This window comes from Thunnus thynnus, chromosome 4, assembly GCF_963924715.1.
Source record: "Thunnus thynnus chromosome 4, fThuThy2.1, whole genome shotgun sequence".
Taxonomy (NCBI): Eukaryota; Metazoa; Chordata; class Actinopteri; order Scombriformes; family Scombridae; genus Thunnus; species Thunnus thynnus.
Window position 1 is genome coordinate 26,410,296 of NC_089520.1, and position 14,877 is coordinate 26,425,172.

The 14,877-nt window shown below is 38.7% G+C and overlaps 2 protein-coding genes across 2 annotated transcripts; one reads left to right on the forward strand and one right to left on the reverse strand.

Annotated features, from left to right (window-relative positions):
* The first annotated feature begins 69 nt into the window (after positions 1–69).
* On the forward strand, positions 70–3,931 carry tpgs2 (tubulin polyglutamylase complex subunit 2). The gene is made up of 7 exons (XM_067587945.1): positions 70–241; positions 380–459; positions 548–635; positions 1,113–1,253; positions 1,424–1,537; positions 1,701–1,864; positions 2,343–3,931. Exons 1-7 carry the CDS (start codon positions 166–168, stop codon positions 2,559–2,561), a joined length of 882 nt encoding a protein of 293 aa, XP_067444046.1. The 5' UTR covers positions 70–165; the 3' UTR covers positions 2,562–3,931.
* Positions 1,961–7,483, reverse strand: aqp7 (aquaporin 7). The gene is made up of 6 exons (XM_067587944.1): positions 7,114–7,483; positions 5,634–5,760; positions 5,380–5,517; positions 5,103–5,221; positions 4,747–4,964; positions 1,961–4,509 (listed from the first exon to the last, which is right to left on the reverse strand). The coding sequence occupies exons 1-6, from the start codon at positions 7,249–7,251 to the stop codon at positions 4,311–4,313; spliced, it is 939 nt and encodes a 312-aa protein (XP_067444045.1). The 5' UTR covers positions 7,252–7,483; the 3' UTR covers positions 1,961–4,310.
* Between the last annotated feature and the right edge of the window lie 7,394 nt (positions 7,484–14,877).

Consider the following 14,877-nt stretch of genomic DNA (forward strand, 5'->3'; position numbering starts at 1 on the left):
CCTTTCTGTTACAACTGAAGAGCCGATTGGCTTTTTTGTAGAAAGACGGCTTTCTATTGGTGTGTTGCCTGCAGAACCGTTTGGAAAGAGGTTAACGATACCGGGCTGGAAAAGGAAGGATGTTTGCAGGGTGTAATATATGAACTGACGATTGCAATCTTCTAAATGGAAGAGACAAAAGAGAACTTAGCGTTTAAAGGTGTCGCTGAGAGACTGACGCTTGGCATTACTCGAATACTTGGTGTGTGTTATTGTCTTTGCTCTGAAACTAGCAATAATGTTAACGTGCAGGTTAGCTAGCAAAACAGTCTGATGTGTTAATAATGGAAACCGCACTAAGCGTTAAATAAATGTCCTTAATTTGTCCCTGTTGTGTCAGAGAACATGCCTGGTGTGGTCGACGTGCGTTTCGCAGAGAGGGAGCCTGCAGAGAAGAGGAGCCTGCTGTCATGGGAGCAGGTGAAAAAAATACACCTTACAGAAAAGTCAAATTTTGGTCTGTGCACTATTGTCACATGTGTAATAAAGCAGCTGTATTTCTCCCCAGAAAAACACTTGTATTTTGCCAGAGGACCTGCGAGATTTCTATCTGACTACTGACGGGTTCACACTAACCTGGAGCGTTAAATTAGACGGTAGGTGACCTCCATAATATCATATCACCATTCATTGTAAATGTATAATATCTGTATTGTAAATCCCTGAAGTTTATGAATTTAAAATCTGCACCAAAAAAGTGCACAATTTTACAAACGAATAAACCCTGAATATACTAACCTTTAATTCAAACTGATTCATGTTAATTTATCTTTTCAACATTATTTATTGTCTTATTTACATTGTATTATTTACAATTTACACATTTTAAATGTATTTCTTTGTTTGTTTTCTCTTACTCAGACACATGCCCAGGTTTTTAATACCACTTGCCTTGCTGTTTGTAAATCTATTGTTCAATAAAGCATTAAAATAATAAGAAGAATGTCATATCACAAAACTCTTTGTTTATTCAAATTAAAGGCTTCTATTACAGTTACATGACGCTTTGCCAATGCAAATGGCACAGCATTATCATAACTGTGTGGGTGTTTCTGTGTGTGTTTCTGTTACAGATGAGTGTGTTCCCTTAGGATGCATGGTGATTAACAGTGTGGCCAGGCTGTGTCCACTGCTCCAACCAGTATCACTTTTCTCTCTACCCAATGCCCCTTCACTGGCTGACCTGGACTGGGAGGAGAACAGCGCAGAATGTGGTAAAACTCATCTGTCAGATCCTTATGTGGGCCTAACTCAACAATTACAGTGTGTCAAGTTTGATCAAGTCTGTTTACGTGTGCTCAGTTGTGCAGAGAGCAGGCTAATGAATGAAATGTTGATTGGAAAGTAAATATTTATTCAACATTCATTAATGTGGATCTGCCAGGGTCAGAGCATGCTCCCGCCGTACCCCATTTTGATTCCCGGAGCCGCATCTTCGAATTGGATTCTTGTGGTGGGAATGGCAAGGTGTGCCTGGTCTACAAAAAGTGCACCCCAGGTGTTTTGTTTATTTTCTTTGTATTCCTCTTATCAGCAATGTTTTTCAATGTTAAACTAAAAACGTTATTAAGACATGAATATATTGTCTATGTTGAAATCGTTTTGTTTTGCATTTATTTTATAATTTAAATTTTTGTATTTTTATACTTTGTATTTTCCAGGTGTGGTAGCCCAGCAGAGTGAAATCTGGTTCCTTGACCGCTCACTGTGCTGGCACTTTCTGACAGCAACCTTCACCTCCTACTACCGACTGATGATCACCCACCTGGGTCTGCCTGAGTGGCAGTATTCCTTTACTCCATATGGCCCCAGCCCCCAGGCCAAGGTAGTCAATGGCTGAGTGTCTAATCACTCTTTCAAAGAGCACATGTTTTGTGGTTTAAATGGCATCTATTATACTTAATAAAAACACTTAAGGTAGTTGCAGGTATATAAAATACATTTTATTCATTCTGTTCCTTTCACAATATATTACAACATTGGCTGATTTAAACTTAAACAAGATGAAACAACACTCAAAATATGATGAAACAATGCATACAAGTGTTTTACCTTAACATCAAAAACATGACAATTGCAGACTAGTCCTTTAGACTCACCATCTTAAGTTTTTTTACTTCTATCCATTGAATGCCAAAGTTCCTGAGAATATAAAATACATCGCTGGAATATTTAGTAAAGCAAGTGGTGGGACTTTTGCAATTTCTCTGTAGTGTTCTCACTGTTACACCCAGTTTCCAATGAACATTATAGAATAACTATAAACTGTGTTGTAAACTATCTACCACCTGTTCCCTCTACAGCAGTGGGCATCGCTGTACCAACCGCTGACCTACAGGAGTGAGCTCAGCCTGGCTGATCCTGCTGGAGATTCCCATCTCAACAAGCTGGATCCTACCAGGGCCTTTAAAGGCAAAGTCAAGGTACCCGCCCCCAAGAAGAAGCAGTCAGCACCGTGCAACTCAGGGAACACTGCCAAGAGCCAAGGCAGCACAGGAAGACATAGCGGGACAAAGCGGTGAGAAGGTTCCTATCCGAGGAAGACATTTCAACCAGCTTTACTGTCTATATGACCAACATGGCTTACAAGAGCAGTCAAAATGAGGCTTTCTGAAGCACTGGGGCTGTCTAGCCAATTAAACCACCAAAAGATTCCTTACTGGCAGCCTCATTTAACAGTGTTCACTACTGACACCTACTGGTAAACATAACTTAAAGCAGCCAATAAAGGATCACTGGCTGCTGCCATAGCACAAAAAATACTGACCACATTATAGCAAATTGAACCACTGCTGTAACCAGTAAGGACTCTTTTGGCACTGCATAAGTTTACTGTAGTTGTATCACTAGACTTGGCTTGCTGTTGTAAATATTTCATTTTTGAATGTATTATACAACATTAATATTTATAATATATGAAATTATAAGAGAGGTTTGAGAATGGGTAAATAACACATCTCTTTATGTTTATGTGACTATAAAATTGAAGGAAACAGGAAAATAATACTGAGTAGGTTTCAGTTCGACAGTAAAAGTGCTTATACGAATGGATACTGGTATTTACCATGTGAAACATGAAATTAAATGATCACATTAATTTACAGGATGAAATTGATCATGATTCACCAAAAATTACTGTTATTATGAGACAAGATACAGAGCTTCAGTAGAAATATGTACTGGACAGATGTGACGGAGCTTCGGTATTAAACATTACATCACTTCAGTGTATCAAGTGTATGCAAATCTGTACCCAAAAAAAAAAAAAAACCCTACTTCATGTTACATTATCAAAGACTATAATATACCATCAAGCGAGGCTTCAGTAATCTAAGTCACTCACTGGCCAATGTGTCACTGCAGTGCCTCACTGATACTGTGCTTCCATGTAAACAAAAAAAATACAGTTTAGGCCTGCTGAGCCTTTCTATAATTACATCTGCCCTGATGATTCCACATTAATAGATACGAGATTTAATATGTTTGAACTCTTGATGCCAGAAGCATGTGGCTGAGCAGACTTGAAAAGACATCTAGGCTGAGCTGTTGGTTTAAGTATTTTAGAGCTTCAACATCAAGACACATACATTATATACTTTTTTGGCTCGAGGCTGCTGTGTGCTATAGTGTATGAGAGATGAGCATGTATATTGTCTTTCGTTGTGCTACCAGCTGTGAGAAGCCAACTCCTACTGTTTATATTTTATTTTAGAAAAGATATTTAAGTGCAATGTATAGGGGCTGTTTATTTTTTTCAATCTACACTGTACTTTCTAAGCTCATGTAAGTGGTCCCTCATTGATTGTTACAATGAGTGATACTTGCTATATGGTGTCTTCCAAGGTTATATCAGCTGCTATTGCCTCGATGATAAAAACATAAAACAGTTTAAGCCAGTGTGTGCATTTTCTTTGTCTTCCATGCATAAAAACAGCTCTAGTTTAGTTTTCAACCTTTTGCTCAAAATGTGCCATAGATGTCAAATAGTGTATGTTTTATGTGTATATTTTTTTGTATTGCAGTCGCTCTCAATTAGATTAATTCTAGTTGAGCAACTAAGATTAATGATGTAAAACAGACTCATTTTAAAATTGCTTGATATATCCAAAACCTTATTTGAATCATGCTCTCTTTTTATGAAGGTCCTGCCATCCCCCATCTAAGAAATTTGTTTGTTGCTCTATTTTTTTTAATCCTTCATCGTCATGGAATGTTTCAACTGCATACAAATATCAATAAAGCTTTACAAGCTATACAAAGAGTTGGGGCTCTCACACACACACATCAGCACAGATGTTTTTCTGTTTTTCCAGAGGGATGGTCTCCTCTTTCAACTCCTCCATCAGTCCCCCAACCTGTTCAGGGAGGGGAGGGTGGTGCAGTTCCACCAAGGCCTTGTACAGCCCAGCACCCAGTACACCTCCAATAGGAGGGGCAACTAGAGGCACCCACCACCACCCATTTCCAGACCTGCACAGATAAAGAAAGAGAACCACAAAAAGACTTTAAGAAAAGAATATATTTTGTGTGTGTGTTTAGATAAAGCATTTTTTTCCTTTGCTATCCTCTTAATGTTTGTGGGAAAACTGCACAGATGATAATAATTTACAGAGGTGCTTTGACCTTACTGCTGACCCCTAGTTAAAGTGACATGCAATGTCAAGAACTAGCAAACCCTCCCCCAACTACCAGTAAATCATTCTGTACCTGAACACGTCAGCCCCCCAGCCTGCAATGGCAGTGAAGACTCTAGGTGCGATGTCTCTGGTTGGGTTGATAGCGTAGCCGCTGTTGCTGCCCAGAGAAATGCCAATGAGCAGCACCAGGAGACCCGTTGCGACAGGCTCGCTGCCTGCTGCGGCCGGTTTATTCTTCTGGTCGGACAGAGCCATCAGACACAGCAGCAGCATAGCTGTGCCAAACACCTGGCACGCACACAAACACACACACACACAGCACAGACATCACAACAAAATGTCAAGATAGCTGTATGTAAAACAATACAACAAAGCAAAGGGTTAGTACAGAATGTTTTAGATGATAGTGATTTGGTTCATGTCTACCTGGTCCATGAATCCACCCAGCAAGGAGAGATATGGTGCTGGATAGGTGGCAAAGATACCAGCTGTGGCCCGTACACCATTTACAGTGAGATTTCCTCCACAATAGTCATATATGGCTTCTGCAAATGGAAACAATTTTGACAAGAATTATTATTGTAGATGTATGACTGCAAATAAAGTTTTATCTGTGATATTAGGGTCAAGAATAAGTAAATGTACAGTATTCTAAATGGGAAATTATCACAATGTAGGAAGTCAGTGCCTAGTGTGCCCTCACCGTAGTAGACACCATAAATTGTCCCTGCTGCCAGATAGGACCCAAATAGCTGTGCAAAAACATACAGGGGCAGCATCTTCCACGCAAGGCGGCCAAATACACACATTGTGAATGACACTGCTGCATTCATATGAGCTCCTGATAGATTAAGAAAGCATGAGAAATATAAAATATATATAAAATAAGCAACACAATAATTGTAATGACATTTGAGGATTCTTGATGGTAGGGTTTGTAAGGGTCAGTTCTCATACCTGACACCTTCCCTCCAACATGAACCCCCATAGCGACACCCAGTCCAAAACCCAGGTTGATGCTGAGGTACTGTCCATACGCTCCCTGTCCTGTTAGTACCTGGGCTGAAGACCCCAGACCAAACACCTGGACACAAAGAGACATCCAATCATTCACAAGCAAGGTCACAGATGATTAAAGACAAGCAAATTACAGTGGAAACCTTGTAGACTGTCTAATTTTCCAACAGATGGGATACGTAAACTAGCAAACGAGTAATGGACAGGTAAAACGTTTAATGATTTGTGGTAAATCTTATATTCAAGTATGTCAGTGTGTCAGTCAGACAACCAAGTTCAACTTAAAGTTTAGACTGTTTGCCATTACAACAATAAAAACTGAAATAATAGTTTCCTTAGGACCAAGGTATAAAAACAAAATGTCAGGCAAAACACAAAAGCATCAAGACAAAAACATAATGCTTTATGTTTTTGGGTGCTAACTAATCCAGTGAACCGTTAGAGTTGTATTTTGAAAATTCAGACTATGGCACTGTGTCTATAACTGTAAAATAAACTGGGATGAAGCATCATTTCCTCATTTTCATTTAACTCTGAACTCAGTGACTAACCCAAAAAAGGCTGTGGTACTGTGAAAAAAAAGCTGACACTGATAAATTGCAGGAAACAGGAAGGTTCCTCCTACAAAAGTCTTGCATATTTAGGTTAAGAGTGACAGTGATTCCCAAGTACAAAAACAGCAGTACCTCTAGTTCTGTACATTATTATTACAATATGTTAAATGCCTGTGTGTGTGCCCATATGCTTATGTGTGTGCATTGTTCAGCATGTATTTACTCTGTGTGTGTGTGTGGTCTGTCATAGGCTACTTTTGGGGAAAATCTTCAGACTAAAGACCAGTTAATTATGGAAAGCTTGTCCAATTGGGGACAAAAGCCGTGTCCCCAATTGGGAAAAATCTGATTTCTGGGTCAGTGATTAAGGTTAGAGTTAGGTTAGGGTAAGGGTTAGGGTTATGGTTAGGGTAAGTCTCCATGAAATGAATCTAAGTCTATGTAATGCCCTCAAAAGTGACCATGATCTGACATATGTGTGTGTGTGTGTATTTCCTCCAGGGTTCTAAGTATAGGATTTACAGCTGACTGAGAACATGTGACTTCTGTAACCCTCTCCATGTGGCCCACTGCCTGGCCATTCCTCGGGTAGATTTCCTGGTTCGCCCACTTGAACCCTCCAATACCCTCCCATGACCCCTGCCATGTGACTGTAAAACGTGCTTGTGTGTGTGCGTGTTTGGAAGCACAGGCATGTTATCAGGGTCAAGAGCATGACATTAATAATTAATGGCATATGGTTCCTACAGATAAGTATGCCAAAACAGAAAAAGTGAACTTGTCAACAGAATGATATAGCAGGGTTAGATATCAGCTTAAAATTAATGAATCTCTTTAGACATGTTTTGTAATTAAATTTTTCTTACCATCATGACATATGTGCAAAGAAATTCAGCAAGTCCAACACGAACAAGTTCATTCTTTATCCAAACTTTGGATCGAGTTACGTGAACTCCTTTCCACTGAGAGACCCCCACATCTACTGACTGCACCAGGTCCTTCATTTCTTCACCTTGTTGTTTCAGCTCCTCTCTCCTTTCCCCCTTTTGTTTTTCTTGACTTTATTTTTTTAATTTAGCAAAAGTGAGGTTCAAGTCCAGACTGCCCTGAAGAATTTATGAGGTGTCTCCCATAGTCCACAAACAAGTCTCTTTTTGGCTATTTTCTTCCTGTCTTCTCACTTCTTCTCTCTTCCTTTCTGTGTGTGTGTCTTTCTGTCACACATACTCATTGGGATTTGCCCACATTTTATAGCCATGACCCATCCCCCCACCCCTCCTCCTGGATATGCTGAAACACACACACACACACACACACACACATTCAGACACTTCCTCCAATAGCTTTGCATTAGCTGAGGATACTTAGCCAATAAGGAAAATGGATATAAAATCAACCTGCTGTGCAACACAGAAGTGTTAATTGTCCCCTATATTATTTTAAAAAACGCTTAGACGTGATATTCAGTTCAGCTGGTTTACTTCATGAATGCACATTTGTAAAGAATATATTTTAAACATAGATAGTTCCCCCTCATGTGAGGCTCAGTTTGAGATATGTGGATGTTTTGTATCAGTTCTTTTTGCAATACATTCTCCTTTAGCTCTTTAAGACAAATGTTGCCTTTTCCGCGTTTCTTACTCTTAAGTGAACAACACAACCTTCTGTTCCATATTGTTTGGTTCATTTTACAATATTAACTGCATTGTTATTGTGTTGAAACAATTTCACTTTAAAGATTGAGAGGATTCAGGTCAAAAAACAATCAATCCAACAGAAAGTATTGATTCGCATTATCTGGACTTCAAAGTGGACATTTTTAAAAGTTTGCTTCATTTTATGGCATGTTCACAAAGTGGACAACCACTGATTTTGCAGACCTTTGCTCTTGGACAATTACTTGTCAATATCACTTGACAGATGAAGACACATCTTTAAAACAAAAGAATGAGAAATGTCTGGACACTTAGCTTGCTTTTGAAATGAAGTCCTCTGTTTACATCTCATACAAAAGGCCTTTCTGATGAGTACAACTAAAACACAAGAAGTTTTAAGGTGACAATAAAAACACCCAGAAGTTTCAAAATTAGTTTTTGTTTTTTTGGTGTTTTAACTCATTTAGGTTTTTGCTGTGTAACATGCAGCCCTCCTGCATTTGGTTGTTTTCCGTAATTGTATTACATTTGTGCGTGCCAAACATGTTTTGTTTTATGTTTTGATTAAAGTTGTATTAGTAGATTTTGTCTGTTAACTGGAACAATAATGCACAAGTATAATCAGCACAATTATCACAAAGTAAAACACTAATCATATGAAGCTACAACTAAAAATAATTAAAGCTGCAAGCAGCGATGAACAGGCCCTCGCGCCGCCATGTACGCCGGGCCATGACGTCCCCTAAAGTGCCAAAATGTGCTCTAAAGCGCCACCTATGTATCTAATATGGCTGCCACGGCCCGTAGGAATGTCGTAGAGAGATTGAACCAAAACTCAATTATTCGTCTCATCAAGATCTACAAATCATACGCCGACACCCCTGACCTAAATCCAACAGGAAGTCCGCAATATGCCCATCAAAGTATAACTTTGCGCCAATTTTGGACCCCCAAGAAACGCTATCTCCTCCTAGGGCGTTAATAGTATCGACTTCAAACTTGAATACATGACTTATGACACTGTGCTGAACAAAAGTTATTAAAAACTTTGTAATAACTTGAACGGTTTAGATATTGTAAGTCCTGAAAGTTGTAGTGCCACATCACACCTTACAATGTAAACCAATGGGGAGGCATTCTCTAGGCATGGACTTTGTGTCAAACAAATGGTTCTGATGTCTAAACTATAAGTCTGACCACTTTGAAACCTGTATCAATGGATTTGTGAAAAAATGTGATTTTTAATGTAGGATTTGGCCAAAGTCATGGGATTTATGAGGATATTTCACAAGAAGAGTGACATTCTCCTCTCCAACTGAGAGGGAGAGAGAGAGAATGGGGGGGGAGTTGAATGGAGCTCATTGAGTAACAGTGACAGTTTAGTGATAAAGTGCTGCAGAAAAATAAAATCAAAACTAAAATTTGTAGCTCTGTACTGCAGTTTTTCCTTTATTAGGGCCCAAGCACCTAGCAGTTCACTCACACTCTCCATTCAAATATATGAGTATTTTTCTGTGTCCAGCTGCAGTTACTTATTTTCTCTACACACCTGACAGTACATATTTCAATCAAACTTTGACCAGGTCATGTGGGTTAAAAGTCTTTACTTTTCTAAAAATAAACTTGATGAAAATTAGGAAATTAATTTGTTTTACACACAAACTCATCAAGAGTTTTGTTTACTGATTGAAATTCAAGTGAATGGGCCCAAAACTTGCATAATTTTGATGCCACAGGTGTGAGCAAGACAGACATGTCTCACCCTGCAGAAAATTCTCATCCTCACACCATTTAGATTTGATGCTTCGCCATTACAGAGGAAGTTGCTATAACTTTATTGTACATGCTCCAGTCTGCACCAAACTTTACATGTTTGATAAGAGTCCTGGCCTGAACACGTCTACATGACAATATTCCATCAGTGATGCAAACTGGCTGAATAGTGCCCCTTAAAAAATTGCAGCAAAGCAGCCCCAGCAGCAGGCAAAACAGTGGATAAAGGAAGTGATGTTTATCTCCTTCTTGCATTGTCTGAAAACAGCCCGGGTCTGAAGACATCTACATGCCCATGACAGAAGACCTTCAATTGCGTCGTGGCCCGACGTACGTGGAGGCGCAAGGGCCCGTTCAACGTTGCTTGTTTTGTTTTTTGGGGGGTTTTTTTAGTGTAAATGATTGACTAGGGATTGATTTGGAGCATGTGAATGCCTGGTCTCTACAGAGGAGGATTAGGGCCACATGTGAAAAATGCATTTGAGTTCTGAGAATAAAGTTTATTCTCAGAACTCTGACTCTACACTCAGAACTCAAATACAATTTTCACATGTTGCCCTAATCCTCTTTTGTCGGGCTCTTTTCTTCAGTCCTTTTAAAAATATTTAACATGATTAGAGTTAAAATTTATTCATTAAAATTGACAATTTATTCACTTTTTTAAAATGCCAAATATAACTTTTAATGTACGCCAGTAACCAGAAAAACCTGACAATTATGCATAGAATTTGCCAGAATAATTTGAAAATAAAATAGCTGGAATCTGGCGTCCAGCCTTTAGAATAAAAGAACAGCAGGGGATTATTAAGGGGATTATTCATTTACATGTATTTGAAAAATTAGTGTGTGGTGTCACAATAAAAATACCATATGGTATGTAAGCTGTAGAGACTGTATTACACTAATTCTCCATGGCTGTACTGCAAAGGATAGCAGTATATGACAGTATAATTACACCAAGGCAGGCCATTAAATGGCCCTACAATACGATTATGTTATTTAAACAAAGTAGTGGATAGTGCATAGCACATCATTGTTTATAATGTATAATTGTATGTGGTATGCAATTTTACAGCAAACACTACAGCAGTTTAACACAATAGGTCTTTGAGACATAACATGGGTGTTTCTGCAACTACAATCACTTTTGACTTTCCCAAATTACAAAAAAAAATCAACCTCTAATTTTAATTTTAACCATCAGAGTCTGATTGCATATAGTCGTTAAGATTTTAATCTGCAACATGTTTATTTTTTATGGTTTTCATCACTTATAAAATGTCCTTACCGCAACATTACAATAACGTTCATTTTATACATTTTCCTTTTAATTTCTATAAAAAAGATGTTAATTGTCTTCATACACACAAGAGATAAAACCTGTTGCCTTTTATGATAGATATTGCAATTCTAATGTGTCTAATGTCACTCTACTTAAATGTTAAAATATTGTTTTGCCAATAAAAATCATAATAATAGTTAAAATAAAGCATTGCTGCGGTAATTACATCTTCTGTCGGCAAGGACACCATGTTAATGGTAAATGTTACCAATAGGCTACTGTGGAGAGCAACAGTAACAGACAAAAACAGAAAGTATTCATGTGTCAAAGATAGTATAGTAGTAAAGACTGATTTTCATGTTTCAAAAATATTATGGCCTAAAGTTGATGTGGCATGAACATTAATTTTAATACACTAACACAAAGTCATAACACTAACAGCATCTTGCCACAAAATTACATTTGTGTATCAAGTCCAACTATTTCACATTTCAGCCCGAGGACTAAACTTATTGCAACTTTGAGGTTTTTGATACATGTACTGGAAACTACTTGAAATTAGAGCAGAGTTCTTTCTACATTGAGTCAGTAAGCATCATGCACCTTGAGATCACTATTTTGGTTCTGGCACAAGTACAACCACAGTCACACAATGAGTCTTTTGTGCTTTCTCATGAAACCCTGGGTTCTGGGCCAAGCCTTCGTGGTCCTTCACAATCCTGATGGCATCCTTCCCTGGCTATTGATGCTTATACTTATTATAATTGTTATGACTGTTGTTCTTCTGTCCCTCCTTCATTTTTCCCTCTCTCTTTCTCTCTCTCAACCCAACTGGTCAAAGCAGATGGCCGCCCACCAAGAGCCGGGTTCTGCTAGAGGTTTCTACCCGTTAAAGGGGAGTTTTTCCTTACCGCTGTCGCCAAGTGCTTGCTCATGGGGGAATTGTTGGGTCTCTGTAAATTAAAGAGTGCGGTCTTGACCTGTTCTATGTGAAAAGTGCCTTGAGATGACTTTTGTTGTGATATGGCGCTATATAAATAAAAATTGATTGATTGATTGATTGATTGAATTGATAAAACCTGTCAATCCCTACCCTGTGCATTTGAAATGGTTTCTGCCTACAGATAACTGATACCCCCTCCAGTGTGGATAAGGCACCGACAGACGGCTGTCCTCTACCTCTGAACTAAGTATCAAACGTAGTTCCCAAAATCTACAGACACACAACCATCCTAGCCTTGCCTAGGGAACCAAATTCAGCCTGGCTTCTATTATCACCAGCTGTCGTTGAACCACTACCAACGGGCCTATTTAATCAGGAATTCCTAACAGCCTAGGTCACAACGAAGTGTATTGGTGCAAATAGGTGTTGGAGGTTTGAAAGTACTCCAAGATGGCCTTCTAACAGGTCATCTCTGGAGGAGGCCCACTCTGTCAGTCGAGGGCACTCGCCCGGTTCTATAGGGCAGCTTCAGAGCCCTAGCCCTAACAGTTTAGCCAATTTAGTCCCTAATTATAAATCTCTCAACCTAATTTTACACTGAAATCATACCTCTATCACATGTACAGCAGTATATTATCCTCAGTCTCTAAACCTGAACCATTCCTACTCTGTTATTCAATAAACAGCACTAATTTCTACCTTTGCAAAATATAATAATAACAATATAATTTATAATCTGAACAATTTCAAAACTAATGTCAGCCTATCCCAAAGGAGGCGTCTTTGCTTACCTTAAAGGAACACCAGAGGACCTCAGAGATGAGCACAAGTCAGGAACTTTGGTTAGAGTGTATAAAAATGCAAACCAGTTTTATTTGGTTTTACAAAACAAGCAATCTAAGAATGCAAAAAGTAAAATACAAAAACTTAAGCAAAAAATTAAAAAGCAAAAATTAAAAGACTAAAGAGAGTGTCAAAGAGATGCCTCAAAAGGCCGTGAGGAAAAAAGGGGTCCTGCAAAAAGAAAAAAGGAACCTCCCTAAGCCTCTCTTGGCTTTTCATTTCATAACTCTACAACTTCCTCTCATCTTATTTAATTATCAAGGGATGTCTGCAAGGTGCAGAAACACAGCTTCTCCTTTGCCTAAGATTATCTGACAGTTGCCTCAGTTTGGGGTGTTGTGTGCATTTTAGTCATCCTTGATGGTTCAGAACTATTTCAGCACACAAGACATTAAACTATGTTTAATTTGTTACCAATTGAAATTATATATAAATAATAATAAATAGAGTTGAACTTTCAACACATTCTTTGACCAAAGCACACAGACACTGCGCTCCTGGAGGTATTGAGTTTGAGACCAATGTTGAAGGATGATCAGATATTCTACCTCATACATCATATGATATTTAAAAAATAGCTCTATGCTCTCATATTCCCATAATGTCAGTGGTGTCCAATCTTATCCGCAAAGGGCCATGTGGGTGTAGCCTTGTGTTCCAACCACGATATGACACATGCAGAGGCTCGGTTGAAATACACCCACACAAAATTATTTATAAGCATTTTCAAAGGTATGCACATGATCCAGAATATTGTGAATGAATTTGGTCTCATCTATGTGTAGAAGGGTTAGTCTCGCCTTCACTTTTTTGTTAGTATGTTACTTTCCATATAAGGGAAAAGCCAATAGCGCAATCAGGTCCAATTCAATTACCATCCGGGCACATTGTAAATAGCTACTCATTGAATACACACACAGAGAGAAGTGTTTTCCCGTCGCGTGCGGCAGAGTGCTATAGTCCCCGGTGATCAGCTGGCAGACAGGGAGTAGAGGGGTCCATTGCGGAGGAGCAGTTGAGCTGCGCTATAACTGGCCGGTGTTATTATGGTAGAGGATAGTTTGCTATTGTTTTGCCTATAGTTTTTTTTTTTTTTTGGGGGGGGGGGGGGGGTTATTATTTTTTCTCTTTTCTTGGTTTCTTTTGTTTAATTATATTTAGTGTTGTTTTTGCCTCTTTTGGTTTAGTATATTTTGACTGATTGTAGGATTGGTTGATTTGTGTTATCGGACGAACCCACTGCGCCTGAAGGACCTCGTCAGGTGTATTAATGCTGTCTCTGTGCCCCTTTATTTAGCTTTAGATACCCGGGCTGTACTGTGTGGGGGCTCTAGCCGTATGGGTTGTTGTGCACCTGCATGCCTGCATGCAAGTTTTACACGGCACCTAGGGGTGTTAGTTTGGTGTGTGTGTGCATGTGTGTTTGCAGTGGTGGCAGTGCTGTGAAGGCACATGGTGATAAAGTTGTGGAAAAAGCGGTTATCCTGTACCAGTCAGCCTGGCTTGTTAATCATATGTTTGTTTGTTTTTTTGTTTTCCTTTAGAGTGAGGAGTATTTTGAATATATATTTTTTTTATTATACAGACAGACACAGCATGATCGTGAGGCATTTTAACTCTGATCTCTGGATGTATTACAACGCCACTGTCATTTTTATAAATTGATCTTTTTAAATAAATTTTGATACAATTGGACTCGAAGCCACGTCTCTGTTTAATTTCTTTACACTTATCTGTGTGATGACCTGTATAGAGTAGGTGGTCTTGGGGGGATTAAGGTGGGATTAGCCTTACCGTCCAGTTAGGCAGGTCACATATGGTTGCAAAAATGACATGTTTATGTTAAATTTACAATAGACAGTATTTGCAATATAATATATAACTCACCTTGAATTTGTCTCTCTCTGAAAGTGATGTTTGGACCCATGACATAAATTTTATTCAATCACATTATTTAGTTATTATTTTTTATATCAAGATGTGTAATAACGCTGTATATATTTATCAAGCATTATATAGGGTGGAATCAGGTAATTTGCGACACTTTTTGGTAAGATTACCAGGAGACCATCAAAAAAGCTAGTTACTCACTCTGCCAATGTTTTTATAAATTATCACAAATCTCTACAGTATT

Excerpts from the sequence above, each read along its gene's own strand:
- tpgs2 (XM_067587945.1), top strand. The coding sequence starts at position 166 with ATGGAAGAGACAAAAGAGAACTTAGCGTTTAAAGGTGTCGCTGAGAGA. Across the intron at positions 460-547 it reads GCCTGCTGTCATGGGAGCAG|AAAAACACTTGTATTTTGCC; the intron begins GTGAAAAAAATA and ends ATTTCTCCCCAG. Across the intron at positions 1,538-1,700 it reads CTACAAAAAGTGCACCCCAG|GTGTGGTAGCCCAGCAGAGT; the intron begins GTGTTTTGTTTA and ends TGTATTTTCCAG.
- aqp7 (XM_067587944.1), bottom strand. The coding sequence starts at position 7,251 with ATGAAGGACCTGGTGCAGTCAGTAGATGTGGGGGTCTCTCAGTGGAAA. Across the intron at positions 5,222-5,379 it reads AATTTATGGTGTCTACTACG|AAGCCATATATGACTATTGT; the intron begins GTGAGGGCACAC and ends TTCCATTTGCAG. Across the intron at positions 4,965-5,102 it reads TGGGTGGATTCATGGACCAG|GTGTTTGGCACAGCTATGCT; the intron begins GTAGACATGAAC and ends TGTGCGTGCCAG.